The sequence below is a fragment of the Rosa rugosa genome, chromosome 2 (assembly GCF_958449725.1).
Source record: "Rosa rugosa chromosome 2, drRosRugo1.1, whole genome shotgun sequence".
Taxonomy (NCBI): Eukaryota; Viridiplantae; Streptophyta; class Magnoliopsida; order Rosales; family Rosaceae; genus Rosa; species Rosa rugosa.
Window position 1 is genome coordinate 8,109,440 of NC_084821.1, and position 24,624 is coordinate 8,134,063.

At 38.6% G+C, this 24,624-nt stretch overlaps 3 protein-coding genes and 1 long non-coding RNA gene across 9 annotated transcripts; 3 read left to right on the top strand and 1 right to left on the bottom strand.

The window, feature by feature from the left end:
* Window positions 1-327: 327 nt before the first annotated feature.
* On the top strand, window positions 328-3,082 carry LOC133731707 (root phototropism protein 2). 4 transcript variants are annotated; one of them, XM_062159109.1, is made up of 5 exons: window positions 328-499; window positions 602-671; window positions 784-1,161; window positions 1,244-1,969; window positions 2,363-3,082. In XM_062159109.1, exons 1-5 carry the CDS (start codon window positions 438-440, stop codon window positions 2,864-2,866), a joined length of 1,740 nt encoding a protein of 579 aa, XP_062015093.1. In that variant the 5' UTR covers window positions 328-437; the 3' UTR covers window positions 2,867-3,082. The 4 variants fall into 4 exon arrangements, with proteins under 4 accessions (XP_062015093.1, XP_062015095.1, XP_062015092.1 ...); XM_062159111.1 differs by having other exon boundaries at window positions 357-499; window positions 794-1,161; XM_062159108.1 differs by lacking the exon at window positions 328-499 and having other exon boundaries at window positions 513-671.
* Window positions 3,083-3,389: 307 nt separating this feature from the next.
* LOC133734062 (uncharacterized) lies at window positions 3,390-4,258 on the top strand. The gene is made up of 2 exons (XM_062161716.1): window positions 3,390-3,851; window positions 3,982-4,258. Exons 1-2 carry the CDS (start codon window positions 3,646-3,648, stop codon window positions 4,166-4,168), a joined length of 393 nt encoding a protein of 130 aa, XP_062017700.1. The 5' UTR covers window positions 3,390-3,645; the 3' UTR covers window positions 4,169-4,258.
* A 3,900-nt stretch (window positions 4,259-8,158) lies between these two features.
* Window positions 8,159-11,986, bottom strand: LOC133728509 (uncharacterized). Of its 3 annotated transcripts, none has more exons than XR_009855875.1 (5): window positions 11,285-11,986; window positions 10,427-10,463; window positions 9,767-9,857; window positions 9,265-9,330; window positions 8,159-8,638 (listed from the first exon to the last, which is right to left on the bottom strand). It is a non-coding gene; the product is annotated as an uncharacterized LOC133728509 (long non-coding RNA). The 3 variants fall into 3 exon arrangements; XR_009855874.1 differs by having other exon boundaries at window positions 11,250-11,986; XR_009855873.1 differs by having other exon boundaries at window positions 8,161-8,638; window positions 11,633-11,986.
* A 4,312-nt stretch (window positions 11,987-16,298) lies between these two features.
* On the top strand, window positions 16,299-19,690 carry LOC133732472 (26S proteasome regulatory subunit 6B homolog). Its single transcript, XM_062160030.1, has 6 exons — window positions 16,299-16,900; window positions 17,873-18,103; window positions 18,256-18,414; window positions 18,605-18,757; window positions 18,875-18,958; window positions 19,216-19,690. Exons 1-6 carry the CDS (start codon window positions 16,409-16,411, stop codon window positions 19,348-19,350), a joined length of 1,254 nt encoding a protein of 417 aa, XP_062016014.1. The 5' UTR covers window positions 16,299-16,408; the 3' UTR covers window positions 19,351-19,690.
* The last annotated feature ends 4,934 nt before the right edge of the window (window positions 19,691-24,624 follow it).

The following is a 24,624-nucleotide window of genomic DNA, read 5'->3' on the forward strand; positions in this document are numbered from 1 at the left end:
TACCGGTTCATGAGAGAGGATTCCATGGAGTCAATTAGCCAACTTTTCACCTTTTCATTGTCCGTGGCCCAAGCTTCATACTCTGCAGAATTCAAAGATTTAATCTCTCCCTGTTGTGTTATGGCTTGGTCATTTATCCTTATTAGCCTCTGAGTTTCTGATCTTTTGATCAAACATCAGGTTTTGTTTTGTAAGATAGTGCAAATTATTAGGATGGAATAGTGACAATGTTCCATGAAAATACAAATGAAAGTACAGTATAAAACTATCTTAAAAAAAGGAAAAAGGTCAAGCTAGTCGTTATACAGGAGAGATAAGATCCAATTATCTTATCTCGAACATTATGGTTAGGGTAAATAAAACTCTTTATGTAACACAAATCTGACCCCCTATTCTTCGCACACCACACCTTCCCCTCTACTCAACCAAACTCTCCCATGGCTTCCCTTGCCCAAAACAACAGCAGGCTTTCCATAGCCATGGAGCGAACTGGCCAATGGTATATAACAAAGCAACACTCTACATGAATGTTTCACCGTGCCTATATAGTTAAGAAATTCAATTCTTATGATGATGATCTTGCATGTGCTTTATTTTACAGGATTTTCTCTCAAGATATCCCTGCAGATGTAGTAGTCGAAGTTGGCGAAGCCAATTTCTCCTTACACAAGGTACTACAATCGAGTCCACACTCAGATCATTTCAATTCTGTGTTGATAATGTGCTTATGTTCGAGTTTATGTCCATGTTAAGTTCGATGAAAAACTCACTTCTATGTAATAGTTCATGCTAGTGGCCAAGAGCAACCGGATTAGGCAACTGATATTGGAATCGGCCGAACCAGACCTGACCCGAATCGACCTCTCCAACATTCCTGGAGGACCGGAGACGTTCGAGAAGGCAGCCAAGTTCTGCTACGGCGTCAACTTCGAAATCACAGTCCACAACGTAGCGGCTCTCCGATGCGCCGCCGAGTACCTCCAAATGACCGATAAGTACTGCGATAACAACCTTACCGGCCGTACGGAAGATTTCCTCACTCAGGTGGCCTTATCCAGCCTCTCCGGCGCCATTGTCGTTCTCAAATCATGCGAAGACCTCACTCCCATCGCTGAAGAACTCAAAATCGTTCAGAGATGTGTGGAAGTAGTCACTTCCAAGGTACAAATTTTACGAGCTAAGTTAGCTATTAACACGAATAAATTAATTCATCATCATATAAATAATACATGGTTGTTTATAGGTTACAATCGAGGCAAACTTTCCGAGCCGGTCTCCGACGAACTGGTGGACGGAGGAGCTATCAATTTTGGACATTGATTTCTTTGGGAGAGTAATAACATCCATGAAACAACGTGCTTCGAAAACTCTGACCGTATCGAGTGCGATCGTTACATACGCCGAGAGATGGCTCCGGGATCTGATCCGGGACCACTCCGGCGCCGGCACCAAGTCCTTGGAGTCCGACGACTCCGACATCAGAATCCGGCAGCGGGAGCTTATACAATCCATAGTGCCTCTCCTTCCTTCCGAGAAGGCCGCTCTGCCGATCAACTTCATCTGCTGCCTTCTCAGATCAGCGACGTTCGTCAAGGCCTCGACGGCGACCAAGAACGAGCTAGAGAAGCGGATCTCGGCGATCTTGGAGCACGTAACCGTCGACGACCTGCTGGTCCTGTCGTTTTCTTACGACGGCGAGAGGCTGTTCGATCTGGAGAGCGTGAGGAGGATTATCTCGGGATTCGCGGAGAGGGAGAAGAGCGTGGCGGTTTTTAACGCCGGTGACTTCAGGGAGGTGTGCTCCGCTGCAATGCTCAGAGTTGCTAAGATTGTGGATGCGTATCTCGGCGAGATAGCCACTTGTACTGAGCTTAGCATATCCAAGTTTAATGGCATCGCCGTCCTCATCCCCAAAGGCGCGCGTAAAGTCGACGACGACCTCTATCGTGCCGTTGATATTTACTTGAAGGTAATAATTAGTCCATAATTTTCAACCTTATTTCCATGTGTTTGAGACTCACTAATTATCCAGCTTAATCCTTATACTTAAAGAGTAAGAGTCTAAGATCATTATAGTAGTCTTTGAACTTTACTTTGAGGAGTAAATTAAAAATTTTGAAATTTAAAAGGCAAAAGTATCACAATAGATAGTGGCCTGTCAGGAGTCGGAGAATCTGTGGATCCATTTCTTATTTTCAGAAGCTAGCTTCTTCTGCCTTTTATTTTGATAAATTCTGCTCTGGTTTTGTAAAGGATTTTGTGTTGTACTTTTCTTTTCTTTTAGCAAAAAAAGAAAAGAAAAGGCTAGTGGCTGGTTTGAGCTTTGATTAGCTAAACTAATTGGTTAATTAATGATGTGCAGTCTCATCCGAACCTTGATGAGATAGAGAGGGAGAAAGTGTGCAGTGTAATGGATGCATTGAAGTTGTCATACGAAGCGAGATTGCATGCTTCGCAAAATAAGCGTTTGCCTGTACAGATTGTGCTGCATGCGCTCTATTTCGACCAGCTCAAGCTGAGGAGCGGTGAAGACGAGGACGACATGCAAATGGATGCTGTATCGACCAGAAATCAGGTACAGGCCGACGTGTCGTTGGCTAAGGAGAATGAGGCACTGCGAACAGAGCTGTTGAAGATGAAGATGTACATTTCGGACATAAAAAAGACTGGAAGTGGTGTAGGTGCAAGTGCAGCAACGACGTCGTCTGGGAAAGGCGGTGGGCCTAGAAAGCCGACGTTTTTCTCGTCGGTGTCGAAGAAACTGGGAAAGTTGAATCCGTTCAAAAATGGGTCTAAGGACACCTTGAACATTGATGATTGTGTGGACGTTACCAAGCCTAGAAGAAGAAGGTTTTCCATCTCTTAATCAAAGTCTTTTTAAGCATTAGATCGAGTTGCTTCTGCGTACTCCACTAGTACATGTACATGTTTGCACTTTGTGGACGGATTTGTGGTGGTGATGTTTTTTCTTATTCTTTTTTGTTCTGTCTCTGTTTTTTATTGAGATTTGTTATCTTAATTTTGGAGCACCCTTGCTCAATTTGTGTAGTGACAAATATATATAAATTACAAATTTCTCAAATATGGATGAATTATTGGGATGAGTATTTATGTTAAGACCACCAAGTGCGTGTTGGCATGTGGAACTTGGAGGCTAAATTAGAGACTTAAATCCCTTCTACTTGGGTGTTGTTGGAATTCTTCTTGAGCAGAAAGAGAGAATTAGAATTCTCCATAAATCAAGTCAAAACATGATCACAGTTTCTAGGTTAGGATTTGCAGGGTGAACTAGGTACTAAGCTTGAGAATCATTTAAGAGCGCCATTAACTCTTTCCCTGAACAAACATGCACGGTGTACCATTAGCAAAGAACTTGCTCATAAATCTTAAATTTCGAAGGCATTAATAGAGAATTATGGTGTACGTACGTATTACTGATTCTTGTAGTACATGAACCCAAAAGTAGTAATCCTTAGACGTATGTAATGAAAGAGATAAGAATTAATAATAGTTTTTTTAGTCAAGAAAATTAGCCACAATCTAAATTAGAGATAAGAATTAATAATAGTTTCCGGCGACAAAATGACGGTGGACCACCGGCGTCTGGTTCCTTTTCTCGTCAGGGTCACTGTGAACTAGGTGGAAATGAACTCAGCCGACTCGCCGGACTGCAATCCGATCCGCAGCCACAAGAAGAAGACCCCCTCCTCAAATTCATCGATTACTCCAGATCCGCTCTCTCGCCTGAAACCGACGAAGATTCGTCGGATCCGAACAAAAATGGGGCGGAGACCTGCAGTGCCTACTCCAGCGGCGTTACGGCGGCGATTTTGCTCTCCGATCTCTCACAGGTATGGGTTTTTAGCCGAATTAGGTTATGGCTTTCGGTTTGTGTTTGGTTGCTGATGAAATGTTTGGGATTAGATATGATTGGAATTTGTGTTGATTTGATTACGTATGGCATGAGAAAAATACGGACAGGCTTGTGAAGAAAATGCTAGAATGCGTGAAGCAATTGCAAAAGAAGAATAAGCTAAGGAAGCATTCGAACACTGTGACCATTGATTCCATTTACAAGAAGAATTTCTTGTCCTTGAATAGTGTGTTGGAAGCAGTGATTGTCGACATTTTTGTTCTCCCTGGTAATCTGGTGACTGAGGAACTGTAGAATTAAAGGAAAGATGGCTTCTTTTGGTTGAAATGTCGTTTGTTTATCTGTGTAGCTTTGGTGATTTCGATTGGATGATGCTTTGGTGAAGATAGTTGCAGTTATATGATTATGGCTATGATAAAATGACCAATTTTGTATCAAATAATAAGGCTGCAGCATGGTTTCATGTTACTGTGCATTTGTAAAAATCAATTATCATTAGTTTTGCTCTAAAGTACCATTTGTTGGCTTAAGTATGTACAAGATAAAGTTCTCAAATATCAAATCATCCCGTTAGGCATGCACCTTTTACTTGTTGTAATGTTGGACTGTTGCATGAAGTGTTTGATTACTAGAAGGACCATTGATTGTTTGGTAGAGCAATAATATTAGAAGAAGAGGCTCATGTAAATTTGAGAAAGATAGCATTTGGGTAAGGAGGGTGGGCCTAGAGTGCTGCATGACAGCATAAAGATTATGTAAATTAGTATTTCACCTCAACATATAAATATGCTAAGCAAGCCTAGAGTGCTCAAATTCACCAAGAACCAGCAACCTCTATATTGCAATATATTTCACCTCAACATATAAATGTGCTAAGCAAGCCTAGAGTGTATTTCTTAAAATTGTTTTAATATGCACATTGTAGATGTAAGACAAAACACGAGTACGAGTTCAGTAGCAGAACACGAGTACGAGGGCAGTAGCAGAATTGGATGAGCATGACTACAGCGAGTGCAGTAACAAGATTGGACAAGCAGTAGCAGGATTAGACGATGACGAGTGCAGTAGCAGAACACGAGTACAAGTGCAGTAGCAGAACTGGACGAGTATGAGTGCAGGGAGTGTAGTAGCAGAATTGGACGAGTGCAGTAGCAGAACACGAGTACAAGTGTAGTAGCAGAACTGGACGAGTATGAGTGCAGTAGCAGGATTGGACGAGTGCAGTAGCAGGATTAGGTGATGACGAGTGCAGTAGCAGAAAACGAGTAGCAGAACTGGACGAGTATGAGTGCAGTAGCAGGATTGGACGAGTATGAGTGCAGTAGCAGGATTGGACGAGTGTAGTAGCAGGATTAGATGATGAGATGAGCGTAGTAGGAGAGTGAGGTTTTGTGAAGTAACATAAAGGGATTATTCTCAAAGAAAAAGAAAAGTAACATAAACGGATTATTCTCAGAAAAAAAAAATTTAACATAAAAGGATTATTCTTAAAAAAAAAAAAGTAACATAAAGAATTATTCTTAGAAAAAAAAAAGTAACATAAGGGGATTAGAAGTCAAAAGAAGTAGTTAATGGTAAAAAAGTAAATTAACTCATGACATGTGGCAAGTGAAGAGCAGATTGTCCTTATTTGTAAGATTTGATCCTTATAAAGGGATTATAAGTCAAAAGAATTAATAAATGATAAAAAAAAGTAAATTAACTCATGGCATGTGGCAAGTGGAGAACACATTGTCCTTATTTGTAAGATTTAGTCCTTATATGTTTAATTCAATCTAGAGGATGTATTTGTTAAGTCATCTTTCGTCAATAAAATTTGTTAAAATAAATAAGTAAATTATAATTAATTAAGGGGAAATTACTGGTCCCCCCTTTAACTTTTTAGGATTCGACAGTTCAGTCCCTGCTATTCCAATTTTAACAGATAACTCCCCACACATTCAAATTTCACACAATTTGGTCCAAAATGACCATTTTACCCCTCACTTCTTCTTTTTTATATATCTAATATATACACACACACATATATACATATACATACATACATACATACATACATACATATATATATATACACACACACACACACACACACATATACATTATATATATACACACACATATGTATAAAATTATACATATATTTATATATCTACATATACATATACATACATATATATATATATAGATATACACACACACATTAGATATATAAAAGTTGTGAATTTTTTTTATAATATGAAACATAAACATAGTATATAGACTTACCAAATACATAAACACATTAGATACATACATATACATACATATACATACATATATATATACACATTTACATATCTATATACATATACATATATATCTATATATACACATATACATATCTATATACATATACATATATATCTATATATATATATGTATATATCTGCATATGTATATGTACACACACACATATATACATATAAATATATATAAAAAGAGAGAGAGAAGAATAAAAATATACACACATATACATACATATATACTCACACACACACACACATATATATATATATATGTGTGTGTGTGTATATTTTTTATTCTTCTCTCTCTTTATATATATATATATATATATAAAGAGAGAGAAGAATAAAAAATATATATACATACACACACACACACGCACACACATATATACATATGTATAAAAGAGAGAGAGAGAGAGAAGAATTAAAAAAAAAACAAAAAAAAATAAGTGAGGGGTAAAATGGTAATTTTGGATCAAATTGTGTGAAATTTGAATGTTTGGGGAGTTATCTGTTAAAATTGAAATAACAGGAACTGAACTGTCGACGCACCAAAAGTTAAAGGGGGGACCAGTAATTTTCCCATTAATTAATTATCAATAAATCATCGATGTAACCAAAAAGTTGAAAATCTTTGAGAAATCTTAAGAAAATACTGTAAAGAATCTAGGGTTCAGTTCATGTCATGAGGCTACTCAAATCTCCCCGATATTTTCAATAGCAAAACCCTAGCTCCGAGAAGAAGATGAAAGTGAAAATCTGGAACACTAATCCAATTGCATATAAGACAAAAACACACATATTGCACTCACATACACACATGCATATATAATTATAAAGAAACAAATATGCAGATCCTTAGAACAAGGAAGGTGTATACCTGCTGGAACTGATGAAGCCATCTCAAATACAGATCTTCTGTACTTCTCTTTGTTTGTTGTCTATCTATGGGGCAAGAACTGAATAGCTCATCTTGTTGTTCAATTTCAACTTACAGAAGATGGTAATCACAATCAAGAGCTCTGAACCCAAGGGAAAAAGCTTTGAGGTTGAAAAGTTTGCTGCCCTTGCATGTGCTTGAGGATCTTGAGGATCCTATCCATGAGAGTACTATTCCCCAAGTGACAAGCGCAATCCTTGCCAAGGCGGTCGATTACCTCAACATGCACATGCAATGTTGTCTGTGTCGGCATTAATTGTGTAAATAGGTTCGACACCTATTTCGTGCTTGTACACAAGAACATACTCTTTGATCTCATCAAGGCAGCAAGCTTTCTTTGCATTAGCCTCGTTTGGTTCACGGAAAGGAAACACTATGCCAAAAAATGCTTCAGACGACAGACCATATCTGTCGTCTGATGAAGTAAAAATCTGTTGTCTAAGTGGCTGTCGTCTCTAAGCCATTCAGACGACAGATATTCTCCGTCGTTTATAAGCTACTCAGACGACAGATTCAGTTTAAGTTCTGTCGTCTGAAGTACCTAATATTGAAGAATCGGAGTCTATCTGTCGTCTGAAACACCATACCACTACATATTAATGTTGTTGGAAATTCACTTCATCAACGGATTCAAAAAATAACTGTCGATGTAGTTAATGTAAGATGACGGAGTTTTTGTTGTTTCTGTCGTCTGAATGGCTTAGAAACAACATATCAACACCTACTTCTGTTGTCTGAGAGCCATTTGAACTCTACTTTTCTGTTGTTTGAACGTGGTAGAAACAACATATCAATCACCTACTTCTGTTGTCTGAGAGCTCTTTGAACTCTACTTTTCTGTTGTTTGAATTTGGTAGAAACAACATATCAACCACCTATTTCTGTTGTTTGAGAGCTCTTTGAACTCTACTTTTCTGTTGTTTGAACTTGGTAGAAACAACAGATGATCATTTGTTTCTGTTGTTTCTATTTTCTTGATACAACATAAAGTGTGCTGTATTTTCTTGATACAACAGAAACCTGCATATATCTGTTGCCTTTCAACCATTTCAACATCAGTCATTTACAATCATCAAAACCATAAAATTGGACTAAAATCAGCATTGAAAATGATGGCTACGTTTCATTAATTGCATCAACATCATCCAAAATACAATCCATAGTTCCAACTCTAAACCTAGCCAACAGTTACATTATGATCGAGAGAACCAAAAAACCATCTTATCTCGATCATTTACCTAGTGCACCAAGTCAAAAACCTATAAGGTAAAGAAAGAGTAGCTAGACAGAGCAACTGCATGCATAATTTAAGTTCATCAACACTTTCCATCAGTTATATATAAATGCATAAAAGCAGTTTCAAGTGCTACTCATCTACCTTAAAAAGAACCAAAGTTAGAACTGTATAACATGATTTGCCCATTCAACTCGAACCACATCATGATGCGTATTCTTCTTTTGAGCATTCTTTTGCAATTTCCTTAAGGCCTTGTTAGTTTGTTCATCAAAGATCGACTTCTTCATTGTTGAAACCATCTGTACATTCACAAAATGGAAAGAAACAACGAATGACTTTTATGAAATATATAACAAAAAAGGCCAACTCAGTTATAGGAAAAAGGAAACAAAACAAGAGTTAATCACCACGAACATTGAGTAGCAAATAAAGCGTTATCTTCTAATGATCTTTTGATCCTAGTTTGAAAATTAAATTTGCTTCTAGGTGCTAAATGAACCTATAATTTGCTTCCAGGTGCTAAATTAAATTTGCTTCCAGGTGCTAAATGAACCTACAGCAGCTCTACATGCGCTATTAAACGAGTGCTCTACTACCAATTGAAATGGCTCCCAAGCTACATTCAAACATGAATAAAAAGAAACCCAGTTCCTTATCATTTTCCTACTGTCAATTTAACATTGAATGTGAGAAAACTGTCACTTACACAGAACAGAAGTGAAATCTAGAACTTGAAATCGAGCAAGCTATTTAAGCTAGTTATAATCTACAGTTTCTGGATCAGCATAACCAATATATCACAACTACAAGTATTTCAGATATAGAAGCTAACACAACTGGAAAGTAAAGACTTGCATCAAGAAATGTGCAAGTGAAACTTCCAAAGCTTATTCATGAAACCATGCTGCTTTGTGAAACATAATACCTTTATGGAATCAAACATTCTTGAGCTGAACTCCTGTGCTGCTCTCATTGAATTTACGTAATCACCCTGAAGATCAAAAAACAAAATACATCATACTTGTTTGTTAAGTGGCGTGTGATAGGTCGAAACTCAGACACTCTTATAATGCCATTTCCATAACCTGAAAACAGAATACAACATTTTTTTGACTACTAATGTTCAACAACTCATTCATTATAATTATGAACCTCATTGCCATCTGCCACCCATGGATGAAGGCAAACAGATCAAGATCCACGGTCCATACTAAAAAAAAAAAAAGCTTTTCCTTTGCATATAAAGTACTAGTTGTAGATAGAAAAGCCATGGTAGATATTGAAGCACCTCCACCAAAGTAAAAGATCATAAGATCATACTGTCAAGGGTGCTTGGGGATGATATAATATACCAGCAAAAAACTACAACAATGTAGCAGTATCTAATATATTAGATGACTAAGAAAAAAATGTGGGGAAATGCTTACCATTCCAGCAAACATACAACCGAGAATCCACTAGACCAAAGAATAGTCATAATCTTGTAAATCAACAAGAATCTCAGGACCTTTGAAATACCTGCAAAGTGTGCAATAAGGGAACATCATAAGGCTACGAACAAAAACAAACTGCATACACCAAAATTGAAAGCCAAGAGGTTTCACAGTGCTAGTTCAAATGTTGGAGCTGTAGTCAAACCATAAACAAGAAACGTGAGTAATCCTGAAGGAACATGAAAAATGAATGAGACCCAAGTTCATGAGGATGAGCAGTTTAAACACTACAGAGGAAGAGCAGTTTAAAACAATATCCTAGAAAACAGACCATTTTAAATAGACCAATATATAGTTTTCGTGCTCCCACCGCACAAATCGGGAAATCAAAAGTACCCAGACATAGAGAATTTAATAAACGCATCTACTCATAAGTCCTCTTCTTGAACAGATCATAACAGAACACACAGTAACAAAACCGAAGAACCTTGTACTTCTACCAAACCTCAAGACATGAAACTCAAGTAGGGAGAAAGACAAACAAGTCATCTGCTCATTCATGACTAGTACGTCAGATTAATCAGAAAACTTTAATATTTTTAAGTTTAATTGCATACAGAAAATCACTCACACATACTTGATGAGTACACTTACAGATACTGAAGTTTTGGCAAATTGAATACTTCTTTACCTGTAAAAAATCTCAATTAGATTACATATAGAAATTGAAGAGACTAGCTATATCCTAATATACTTAAAACAGAAATAACACAGCAAAACATGGAATATATACCTCAAGTAATAATTGATGTAAAATGAAACAGACAAGAAAAAAAGGATGAGAACAAAAGACATAATTCTGCAGCTATAACTACAACATCCATGTTCCCTTAGCCATTAAAGAGAGATATCAGGAAATAAAGCAATCGAGCCAAGGAAAAATAATTCTGCTATAGGATAAATGTGAGCACTATAACCCCACATAAAAAGCATGGGTGTGTACTGTAAATGGATTACAAGTAAAATATGAATCAACATCAATGCACGGCATCATATTCTTTTACAATTAAACCAATAACCTATAAATCCATGGCATATATGTTTGAAAAACAGAAATTACACAGCATGTCAATACAATGATATTGACATAGATCCTACATTTCTTATTTGGAGAACAAGAAGAATCACTTATCTTGAGGAGATCTAGTCCCAGTGATCTAGCTCTGCCTAGAAGATAGACATGTTGATATTGACTTAATTAAACAAAGCTATTTGACAACAAATATAAGGCAATAGTAACAAGAGTCCAAGTCCTAAAATAAAAAAACCCCATAGCATCAACACTAGAGATCCAAAAAAATGCAATTGCATACTTAATCACAGATCCAAAGTTCTATTTCTACAAAATGTTCTCGAAACCAAGAGTATGAACTGTTGAAGTAAAAGAATATGAATTAAACTAGGAGGGAGCACCGACATTCGTTTTTGCTTGAGAACCCTCATGGCTCTCACCTTAACAGCTGCCTGTGCAGGCCAGGTCTTGTGTTCTTGACATGCTCTTTGTATCTATTAAGTTCAACATCAAGCTTCTTGATCTTCTCATCCACTGTATCGCCCCTTTTATTAATCTATTTGTTTGTTTGCAAATAAACCAACAACTTTAGCACAGAATATACCAATCTAAAGCTAAAACGCCTAACCAAGAAATCCCACTGGTCATTGAATGACCTAGAATTAAGCCCAGAACCAATTAAGCTCCAACAGTAATACAAACACAGAAGGAAGCTTATCAATCACTGATTAAAGTAACCAACAATAGCCCCAGGGCATAAACAGAAAGAGAGAGAGAAGAGAACGAACCCTATCGGAGGCATCTCCAATAGAAGAAGGAGGCTCTTTATATTTCTTGGCACTGACACCGGCAGTGATAGTGAGAGAGATCCCGAGACCGGCGGCGATAGTGAGAGAGATCTTGGTGGCGGCGATGGCTTCTCAAGATAATTGAAATCGACGGCAAGATTGAGAAAGAGAATGAGAGGGCTCACATTGGGTGGAGAACGGTCAGAGCCGGAGAAGGAGGATGGGAGCCGTCGGGTGCTGGTCGGAGGCGGAGGATGAGGATGATGAAGAGGAGGTCGGCTGTCGTGTGGTTAGGGTTGAGAAAGAAAATTTCTGTTTTTTTTTACTAAGTGTTGAGAAAACTCGGGTATAGGCATCTGCTAGTTCACATTAAGTTTTAGTACGTTCAACCAAAAAAATATTTTGTCCGGATTAACTTTTCCATTTACTCAAACAACAGAATCTGTTGTCTGAACTTTCTAAATTGTAACAAACTTGAAAAAGTTGAATTGGTGTTGATTTTGATACCATTTAGACGACATAAATAGTTAAATTTGTTGTCTGAAGACGTTCAAAAAAATCAGACAACAGAAAAAACGTCTTCTGTCGTCTGAGGGGTATGGTATGAAGCATTTTTTGACATAGTGAAAGTAATTCATTTGTCTTTCCCATGGGAAGGGAAATGAAATGGAAATAAAATTTCCCAACAACTTTCCATTCCGATGTTTGGTAACGTAAGGAAAGTTATCAGGAAAGTTGTTAAAAAGTTTATAAATAATGTAATAAAATAATATGTTGTGAGTAATAAATGCAAGGAAAGAAGAGTGTAAAGTGATTCATTTGGGGTTTGGAAGGAATCATTTTCCCCCTTATTTTCCCTTCCTTCAGGAAATGATTTCCTTTCCTTTTGCATCCCAAACGCAGGAAAGGAACAAGTTTCATTTCCTGATGCTTACTTTCCGCGAACCAAACGTGGCCTAAGGGATGAGTATGAATTTCATTTCAACGTCAAGGAACAACTCAGGGATAAAGAGCATAGTACTTGGAAATATGGTTATATTGATTTTACACCAGAGCTGAAGCCTATGGAGTCACTGCAAAAATTCTTGTATTCGGTGAGGGAAAAAAACAGTGGCAGGGCTCTTCCTCAACGTGATATTAGGATCAGGGGCATTTTCAAGCCCATACATATTGACACTTATAGGACTAGGCATCATGAGTTTATCCTCAGCAATGTGATTTATGAGAGAGCCGATCAATTTCGTTGGTCGATTTATGAGCCTTTTGCTGGAAAAGATGGCACCAGAGTAAATGTAAGGGACTATGTTATATCAATGGGATATAAATTATCTATATTTGGGTTGTAGCTTTAGTGAGGTTTGTATTTGAGCGCGACATGAAATTATCTATATCAGTAGAGAAGACATAGGAACTAGAATTTCGGATAAAATAAACTAAACCGTAATGATAATTTTTTTATCTACTGTGTTGTGACTGTTTGGTTATTAGCAGTACCGTCTTTATAGCTATTGTTCAATATTCAATTTGTTTTCCGGGCGTATTATTATGGGGACGTGACCACTTACCCAATTTTAGCCCAAAAATTGTCCACTTACTCCACCAAGAGTTTTTTAACCCCATTTACCCAATCTAACATTCATTGACTGTTTTGCCCCTATTTTAATTAATAAATTACATCTCAACTCTCAACTCTCTCTTCGATCTATTTTCTCTCACCTCCCCATCACCGATTTCTCTCTCTCTCTCTCTCCATGTCTGCAGATCAAAAAATTTCGGTTCGGTAAGTCGGGCCTCCACCATCAAGCCATCGCGCCCACCACTCCACCGTCGATGTTGGGCCTCCACCACCGCCGCTCTGTCCCCACCGTCGGACCACCAGAGAGGACGCCATCCAACTCCATGATCCCACCGCCACGCAGCCTGGATCCAGATCGTGAATCTAGACCCGAGATGAAGACTGCCCGAATACCGCGCTCCAATCCTTCACCTAACCGTGGTGGCTCCTCCGCCTTGACCCATCGCAGCACCATGGTCATTATCCGCCGTTTTGACCAGACCCACGAAGCCACTCACACTCGCCGTGAACCTCAAGACCGCCGCCGACCCCAGCAGCCCGTCCCCTGGGTTTTCGCCGCCGCGGCTCCACAGAGAGCGACGACTAGGATAACGTGTGGCGATGGCCGACTGGGTTGATTTGGTGCCCTGTTTTGGGTGCCCAGAGTAATCTGGGTTACCCGGATGGCTTGGTGTTGGGCTGATGTCATGAAGCCGTCATTACTGACTCCTAAAAATCACATTACTGGGGGGCAATAATATGTCTATTGCCCCCCAATAAACCAACATGGTACACTACATTTCCACTCTATAAACACAAATAAACGTATCAGTTATCAAAAACATAATTCCCACAAATAATAACATAGAGTCAATAGATTATTGGGGGGCAATAATCTGTCTATTGCCCCCCAGTATACCAACCAACATCCCCCCATTTTACCCCTATTCACACACTACTACTATTTAATAAACATAAAATTTTTTTAGGAGGCAATAATATGATTATTGGGGGGCAATAATATGATTACTGGGAGGCAATAATATGGTTACTGAGTATTATTGGGGGGCAATAAATTCAGACGCCGGAATCCCGACACCAGTCCGGTAGCCGGATTCCCGATTCCGGTCACCGGTCAGTGGCCAGCCACTGGTCACCGGAGTCGGGCAAGGTGGAGGATGACTTCTCCCTCTAAGTGAGAAAGAAGGAGAGGGAAAAAAGTCCCAAAAATAAATAAAAAAGAATAAAAAAGAATTAATTGGGTATTAGGGAAATAATCCCTTAGAGTGTTTTGGGTAAACGGGGTTAAAAAACTGTTAGTGGAGCAAGTGGGCAATTTTTAAGCAGAAATTGGGTAAATGATCATTTCCCCTATTATTATTATTCAAAGTTCATACTGTACCATTCAAAAAAAAAAAAGGTTCATACTGTACTTTTGATCCAAAAACCTGCAGGCCACATGTGAACACAGGATCCCTTTGCCTGCACTCTGACCCTGCCCTCAATGTGGAGATTGAATTGTTCGTCTTTTGATAATGCAATTGTAATTTACTAATTTGCTAACCCAACATCGACGACACTCGCCACAGCAAACCTATAGTTTTTGAGTGAGTGATGTATGCCACGAGCTTCAGATCCGTGCTTAGTTTCCGGGGGGTGTATTGTATTTGGATTTGTGCAAACTTTTTTTAATAGGATGCAAAAACAATTAATACATGTATTTGGTTAACGTGTGTGATGACATTTACATATGAAATGGTAATTTTAAGTAAGAGCTCCGATCATAAATGAAAGATTTTCAAGGTTAATACTTGACAGCTCTAGTATCCCAAACTATCCGAACACACATATAATTGAGTGAGTGAAGCTAAATCAGAAATCCGATTCTCAACCACCACAGGTGGTCGAGTTGGTAAGAGCCTCCAGGTGTGGAACCCCCATACCCGGGTTCGAATCCCGCAGACGCTTATTGGAGTTAAATCCCAATATATTCTTGGTGGCCAGGGGGGGAAGCGTTTTGACAAGATCCCCCGAGCACGGATTAGTCTCTGGGCCTAGGAAGCCTTTGAGGACACCGTGTGATTGAACAATAAAAAAAAATAAAAAAATCCGATTCTCCTCCAATGTAACAATAAGAAGTGATGAAGTCAAAAAATCATAAATTTTATCGCCACTTATCCTGTGCTATCTATAATAAAACATAGTAATTTTAATATTCCACCTCCATCTTTTTTTTTTTAGAAGAATTCCACCTCGAGATATTTTATTGACACATCTCTATTTGTTCAATACACATCCCTTAATTTTTTTTGCCACATTCTCTCCCAATATTTCCTTCTCTACCCTTCCCCCTCTTTCTTCGATCTCTTTCATTTTACTTCAACCATTTTCTCTCTCTTCTCCATCTGCAACTACAACAAAGCTCCTCTCTTCTCTTTTTGATGAAACAATTATAGGTTTTTTTTTTTTTTTACAGAAAAAAAATTATTGGTTAGAGAACTAAGAACAAAGATTCGGTGATTTTGATGAAAATATAAAAGAAATCCTCAGTATTTGGCATTAATAATTCAATGACCAGTCAATCATCTTGAAAAATTGTAGGAAGCTCCCCAGTTACCAATGGCTATTGTATATATGATAAACCCAACAATCAATCACAAATAAAATATAGTAGTAGCAACTTGGTTTTTAGTGGCCAAAGGTAATTCCGTTAAAACCATTTGAAAGATAAATTGAGCTTCAATTTTCTCACCTTTGCCGCAGATCAGAGGTATGAGAAGGATTTTTTTTTTTTTTTGATTAAAAGCTAAAATGAGGGATAAATCAGGAATTTAAAATTTTCCAAAAAATGTGGAATGTGTATTTAGAAAATTTCTCTTCCACCTCCATCTTAGGAATTAAAAAAAAAAAAAAACCATTCTAGTAATAATTCTTCTATCTGAAATCAAAATAATGAGCCAGCCCAGTAATCCTTAAAGACATATGGGCTCAATTCAGAATCCCATAACAATAGACTGGACGGCTCACGGATTCCACGAATCCGACCCAAAGTTAGATTTGGATGCTGGCTGAGGCGGTGGAGCAACTATATAAAAAGCCCACGCTGGAATAATCACTTTCTTGTTGCCTACTCTAATTTCCAAGTACTCAAATCTCTGCCTGAAGCTTGAAACCAAAACAATCAACAAACCCTAAAAAGCGAGCAAAATCTTCAATTCACAATGGCATCGGCGATGGTCCTGGACCCGAAACCCCTACCGGAGCCACCGGCTTCGCTGCCCTCCCTCAGATCCGACCCGGCCTTCACCGACCCGAACTCCGACGAGGACTCCGATCTCTACAGCCGCCTCAAGGCGCTTCAGCGCCAGAACGAGTTCATCGACATCAAGGAGGAGTACGTCAAGGACGAGCAGAAGAATCTGAAGCGCGAGATGCTGCGGTCGCAGGAGGAGGTGAAGCGGATCCAGTCGGTGCCGCTGGTGATCGGCCAGTTTCTCGAGATGGTCGACGAGAACCACGGCATTGTGGGCTCCACCACGGGGTCCAATTACTACGTGAGGATTCTGAGCACGATTAACCGGGAGCATCTGAAGCCGTCGGCCTCGGTGGCGTTGCACCGCCACTCCAATGCTCTTGTGGATGTTCTGCCGCCGGAGGCGGACTCCAGTATCTCGCTGCTCAGCCAGTCGGAGAAGCCCGACGTCACCTACAGTGTAAGCTATGCTTGATCCTTTTTGGTGTTTTTTTGTTGAAATTGGATTTTGGATTTTAGGGTTTTTGATTTTTTTTTTTGCGGAACTAGTTAAAATTGAAGTAAAAAAGCATTAATTTAGGATCAATTGGGGCTTTTGAATTGAGGCATTTAACAATGGTCAGGTCCATGTGCTGTGGGTATAGCTGAGCTAATTGCTTCTCTTAGTTGTTTTGCTCGAAAGTCTATCCCTTTGGTCAAGTATGAGTGCTAAGGTGAAATTAGGAAAAGGCATTAATTGGAAGCAATTGGGGTTTTTGAATTCTGGAATTTAACAAAACTCAGGTGCCAAGTGCTGTGGCTATAGGTAAATTTTTTTTTTTTTTTTTTTTTTGGGAAAGGATAGCTAAGCTAATTGTTACTGAACGAGAGTTTGTTCTCTTAGTTTGGGTTTTGCCCAAAAGTCTGCACCTTGGTCAAGTATGAGCGTTAAGGTGAAATTTAGGAGAAGGCATTAATTGGGGCTTTTGAATTCTGGAATTTAATGAAATTCAGGTGCCATGTGCGGTGACTATGTAAGCTAATTGTTACTGAGCTAGAGTTTGCTCTCTTAGTTCTTGGGCAAAAGTCTAGCCATTGGTCAAGTATGAGTGTTACGGTTGAAACTTCAGCTTTTCTTGTTGCAATATGCATATAGTTTTTCAATATGAGATTAAGTTTAAATGAAAAGTTAAGTATTTAAGTTTCATAGCTGTAGTTCAGATTATGAAATCTTAGTTTAGGGGTTCCCAATTTACTACCAAGTTGCCTCTCTCTCTCTCTATAGAAGCAATTCCTATTGGTTTTGCTGTACCAATTGTAGTCTCAGAGTTGGATGTTTGAAAATTTTTGTTTCTGTTTTTCATCTGTTTGCTAAATACCACTTGGGCTGATTCGTTTCATAATAACATGATACTGTAATACTGATACTGATTTATCGTGTTCCATGTTTAAGGATATTGGAGGATGCGATATTCAGAAGCAAGAAATCCGTGAAGCAGTGGAACTTCCACTTACTCACCATGACTTATACAAACAGATTGGAATAGATCCTCCACGTGGTGTATTGCTCTATGGTCCACCTGGAACTGGTAAAACCATGCTAGCTAAGGCTGTGGCTAACCATACAACTGCTGCTTTCATTAGAGTTGTTGGTTCAGAATTTGTTCAGAAGTATTTGGGTGAGGTAGGATAATCTGTAAAACTTTTATTCTTATCTTACTTAGGCTACTCTATTTTTATGTCTTTCATCTTGGAACAGCAAATGCTATGAGGCCAGTGTAGGAGATTTCAATTGTATATAGTAATTCTTATTATGATTTTGTTTTCTTTGTCTAGGGTCCACGAATGGTTCGTGATGTTTTCCGCCTTGCCAAGGAGAATGCACCTGCCATCATCTTTATTGATGAGGTTGATGCTATTGCTACTGCAAGGTTTGATGCTCAAACTGGAGCTGATAGAGAAGTTCAACGAATCCTAATGGAGCTCCTCAATCAGGTAGGTCCAGGAAATCTTTATTTTAATGTGTAGGGCTTTTGATTATTTAGAAGTGCATATCTATTTGAACTTAGATACGCAAATTCCCTTTGGAATTGGAGAAAATATTTTTGTAACAGCAATTTTTGGTACCGTATTCATTTATTTCTTGCCAGCTCTCAAATTAATTAGGAATTGTTATCTTTTGCAGATGGATGGGTTTGACCAGACTGTAAACGTTAAGGTCATAATGGCTACTAATCGTGCAGACACTTTGGATCCTGCACTTCTGCGTCCCGGAAGGCTTGACCGTAAGATTGAATTTCCTTTGCCTGATAGGCGTCAGAAAAGGCTTGTTTTTCAGGCAAGTAAAATCTATATTTGCTCTTTCCATGAATGATTTATTTTACAATTATCTTGGGGGAACTTTTACAAAGTTACTGCAAGTAATCTAATTTCAAGTTCCTTGCTTATTCTGCAGGTTTGCACTGCTAAAATGAACTTGAGTGATGAGGTAGACTTGGAAGATTATGTATCTCGGCCAGATAAAATCAGCGCTGCTGAGGTGAGTTGTGATTTTCTGTTAGAACAAAAATATTTTTTCTTGCTATGGTTCACTGCTATAAAAATTAAATCTTGTTCTCTTTTAGAGGGTTGGGCTAAGGTGCTGAAATAGTTGTGACGTACAAATAATGATTACAGTATCGTTATGTTAAAAGTTCATAAACATGGGATGAATCAAAAGTTTTGCAGCATTTCATATTACGTAATTTTTTTCAGTTTGCTAACTAATATGACGGTATGGAATGCTATATCCTACAGATTACAGCTATCTGTCAAGAAGCCGGAATGCACGCAGTTCGCAAGAACCGATATGTCATACTCCCAAAGGACTTTGAAAAGGGTTATCAAACCAATGTGAAGAAGCCTGATACTGACTTTGAATTCTACAAATGATCGCGCTGGAGGAGGTTGATATGACTTAGACGCTAGGGTTGCTGAAGAGCCCCTGTTAAATATGGCTTCTTTGCCATTACAGCTCACTGGAAGGCTTTTTTAAATTAATGTCTTGTATGGTCTTGAGCTGTCAAGTGAAACTATACTGTTGTTTATTGTGATAGTGCAGTTCTTCTAGCGTGTTACTTGATATTCTTCTTTGATCTCAGCATGTGTCAAATTTATGAGAACACTTTCATGTTAACTAGAAGACGGGTCAAAATTACAAATTATTAGAGGACTATTCCTTCAGCAAAGTAAGAATGAAATTTAATGGAGTGCAAAATGATCTTTGTGTTTTCTTGCCTTTTTTTTTTCTTTTTTTTTTCTGTCATCGTCTTAAAGTAGTTTTTGTACCTCTGCTGTGAGAAACCTCTATCTGTAACAGTTTGGACCATTACCTTAGACAGAGGCTTCGTTTTTGCCCTTTACTTTCATCCAAGGAGGCAAAAAAAATTTTAGATTGAGAGGGCAGTTGATAGTTGGTACTTGCAGTTGGGTTCACCTTTGGGGGCGGATCTAGGTAGGGGTTGGGGAGGACTCAAGCCCTCCCCAAACTTTTGGGTTGAAAAAAAAAATCTATATATATGATGTATATTTTTTGTTTATATGTATATTTGTTTAACGAAGCCCACCTGAACTCCCAAATTATCGAAGTCAAACTCCTCACTGGCTCTCCCATTCTCTCCATCCATCACAAATTCTCATTCTTCGTCTTCTTCTTCTTCCCAAAAAGGCCTAAATTCTTGACTAAATTCAATTTTTGAACACTTGAACTCTGCATTCCCACACTTGTGCATAATTGTACTAAAAAAATATTTTTGAGCTTCGCCTAAAGCGACACATGAATACGTAGCCCTCCCCATTTTCGAATCCAGTTTGAATGATCCGTTTGTATAAATAATATATAGAGAATCCTATACCAAGTTCATATAGTGATGGACAGATTTTTATTAGGACTAATACAAAAGCAATTTACATTTATGCGTCCATATGTTCAGGCCTAACTGTGGGCCTAAGCAAACTAGGCCCGAGCCAATCAATTTAATGAGTTTCAAACTTTGTTGAGCCATTTATATATGAACTCACAAATAATACTGCGATCGAAAAATTATTGTGATAAAAAAGAAAGAAGAGCACACCTTTTTTTTTGGTCTGAAAAGAAAAAGAAAAAACAAAGAGCACACCTTGCCCACAAATGATTCATCAGTAATAGTTCTCTTCAACAAAATTAAAATAAGAGCTGTATATCAACCCTAGAGAACGAGACTCTAGCTTAGCACCATCGGCGAATATAATCGTCGACGACTGGGAATGATTGCGCTGCGCATTATCGCGTGGAACTGTCAAGGCATAGTGAGTAACACGAGGAGACGTGCTTTGATCGATCTGATTCGACAAGAGAAACCGAAGGTCCTGTTTCTCTCAGAAACCCTATGTAGTCTGAAGCAACTGGAAACCTTACAAATTAAGGTAGGGTTTCGACAATTGTCTAGGTTGGCCTAAGGAGGATGATAGTCAAGGTATAGTTTTCCTGTGGATGAACGACGCATAGGTGTGAATCCGGAATTATTCGGCTCGACATGTTGATGTGGCTATAGGAGTGGAAGGAGCGGCTGATGTGTGGAGACTCACTGGTATCTACGGATATGCACAAACTGCAGATTGACATGAGACCTGGAATCTAATGAGGTAACTTGCAGCCCAATCAATACTGCCATGGATGATTGTGGGGTGATTTCAATGAGATAGCAGATAACTCTGAGAAAACAGGAGGGGTGCCTAGGAGGCATGCTCAAATTCAGGCATTCAGGGAAGCAATGATGGATTGTTCTCTTATCGATATGGGGTATAGTGGAAGCCCGTACACATGGTCTGATTACCAAACAAAAGAGAGGTTGGATCGCAGCCTATGGACCGTGGATTTGCAGGGACTGTTTCCCTTGTCTCAAACGACTCACTTACCACCAAGTTCTTCGGATCACAGTCCATTGCTTGTTGATGTTAGTGAGAATCCTGTACCTCAGTCAGGCAGGAGGAAATCACGATTCCAGTTTGAGCAATTCAGGGCAACTCACCCGGAGTCCAAGTAAGCCCATGGGTTAGGAGTCCAAGTATGCAGCCCAAGTCCATAAGTGGTTAATTATAATTTATCCCACAATTGTGTGGTTGTCTTGCTGTCGAAGACCCCCTTGAAGTCTTGAAGATCTGTTTGCTGTCAGCTTCCCCATCTTAGCATAATTGAACTTGCCTCTTCTTCTCTTTGGGGCTGCCTTGCTGTCAAACACCAAGACCAAGTTTGAAGAAAAGTTCAATTGCAACTTGCAACCTCATCTCAGTTTGCTGCCTTGTTGTCGTGGTTCCCAATCCCATCTCATCTTGCTATCTTGTTCAAGATCAAGCTTCAAACTTGAAGATCAAAAGAAGACCCCTCTTCATCATGGCTCAAGTAAGCTCATACATGGCATCTTTTTCAAAAAGTCAATGGTTTTTCATGGGTTCCCTTCCTATGTCAGTTTTGATTATAGAGCTTGAGTGTTTTGGGTTCTTGAATTGGTTTCCCAATTGAAATTAGGAGCATGGGTTTACATGGGCAATCTGAAATTATATATATGGGTTTACCTACTCCAATTGAGATTAAGGGTTCTTTGAGTGAACTGTCCTTTCTCTTCTTCCTCTATATATATGGGTTCTCTATTCCATTTCGGGTATTGAAAATACTTTTGTGTTTCAGTCCCTTTGTTTATCAAGAGTTTATCTCTTTGGTTTTCTGTTTTTCAAAATGTCTTGTTCCATGTTGAAAACAATTTGAAAAACACAAAACCATTCATGCATATTCATCTCTTGCATCCCATGAGTTCAGTTGGGAATTGTAAGCTTCAAAGGTGAAATCTCCAAGTCGAACTTGCTGCGTTCATAGCTTGTGTCATAGTTGAGATTTCTGAGTTGTTCACTTGTGTAAACAATTAGCAAGGAGTGATTACAACAGTCTAGTGACTTAGTCTAGAAGGATTGCAGCGTCAGTGCAATCCCAGTGTTGTAAACTTGTAATCTGTTTCATTAGTGATTTGGTTTTGGTCTTTCAAGAGTAAAGGTCACGCATATGTTTTCCCTTGATAGGGTTTTACTGCGTCAACAAAACATGTGTTCTTTATTGTTTTAGTTGGTTTGTTGAATTTATAATACTTTCTGTTCAATATCAGTTCTCAGGATTGATCACCTTGTTGCAATCCCTGAGAAAGTTTTTTGAACGAAAAAAAATTGGTTGTGAGCCTATTCACCCCCCCCCCCCCCCTCTAGGCTCCTTCTAGGATCTACAAGATGTGCACACGACTGTGAGGTATTTTTTTGTCCTCGGGTGTTTTGATTAAGGAGGTAAACTTTTCACACATCACACTTATCCCAAAGGTCAAGAGTCTGAAACATATGTCGGATTTAAGGCCTATAGTTTTGTGTAATGTTTTGTATAGAATTTGTTCGAAGGTATTGGCAAACAGGTTGAAAAGAATTCTGGGAGGTATAATATCACCATTGCAAAGTGCGTTTGTTCCTGATCGATTGATTTCTGATAACATCCTGGTTGCAACTGAAGTAGCTCATCATTTCATAATAATCGTAGGGGAGGTGACGGGTATTTCAGTTTGAAGTTGGACATAAGTAAAGCGTATGATAGATTGGAGTGGCCGTTCTTGCAGGCCATACTTCTGAAAATGCGTTTTGCATCAAAGTGGGTGGACTTGATAATGGCTAGCATTCAAACTGTTAGCTATTCCTTCTTAATGAATGGAGAAGTTCGGGGTTATGTTAAACCATCCAGGGGTATCAGGCAGGGTGACCCTCTGTCGCCATATTTATTTATCTTGTGTGCAGAAGGTCTATCTTCTTTAATTGGGCATTTTTCACAGAGGCAGTAAATCCAGGGTATTGTTCTTGCACCAGGTGCACCACAGCTCCATCATCTTCTTTTTGCAGATGACAGCTTCCTATTTGGTACAACTACTGATGAGGAATGTCAGCAGTTTTGGAATATTCTGTATACGTATGAGATAGCGTCTGGCCAAAGAATTAATCTGCAGAAAAGTGAGGTAGCTTTTAGCAAAAATGTCGATCTAGATAAACAATACCAGTTGGCAGGTCTGTTGGGAGTACAAATAGTTGATAAACATGAAAGGTATTTGGAGCTTCCTACATATGTGGGGAGAACAAAAACAGCAGCCTTTAGCTACTTGAAGGAGAAGTTGACGAACAAAGTAGTCAGTTGGAGAGCAAAGCTGTTAAGTGGAGCAGGCAAAGAGATCTTGATTAAAGTAGTAGCTCAAACAGTACCAAATTATGTCATCAATTGTTACAAACTATCTATTGATTTATGTGAGGATTTACAACAATTGTGTGCAGGTTTCTGGTGGGGGGACTCAGAAAAGAAACAAAAGATCCATTGGAAGTCTTTGGATAGACTTTGCGCCCCAAAGAAAGAGAGTGCCATGAGGTTTAAAAATCTGCATTAGTTCAATATGGGTATGTTAGTGAAGCAGGGATGGAGGTTAGTCAGAAATCCTAACTTTTTGATTCCAAAGCTGTACAAGGCTATTTATTTCCCTACTAGTGATTTCTTGCATGCCGAGTTGGGAGAACAACCTTCGTTCCCATGGTGGAGTATATGGGAAGGCCGAGCAGTGCTTGCACAAGGTTTAAGATGGCAAGTCGGTGATGGAGAGCTCATCGATATTTGGCGAGATTGATGGCTACCAGATACATACCCTCGAGGCCCTAGTTCATTGTTTTTTAGGTAACTATTGCATGATTAATGCATCTTGTGTGAGAAATTTGCATTATGTTTCATTTATATATTCAGAAGTAATTCATTATATGCATAGTAACAAATCTGGCATAGGGATAATTTCCTAAATCTCTAGATATCTATATGATTATGAAGAAAGGCTAAAAGCTTAAAGAACATGACAGTCATCATGATTACTTTTCCCCATTAATCATCTTTAGAAATTGTACGAACTCTGACCTTCCCAGCAACAAATATCTGCTCTAAAGAGCTGCAAACATAAAATAAAATCTTTAGGAAAAAAATATTTGGCAGAAATTGACATACATGTGCAGGTTACAGTAACATTAATCCACAATGCCATATATATATATATATATATATATATATATATATATATATATATATATGTCAAGGTTACATTAACATTAATCTTTTTTTTTTTTTTCAATAGACAT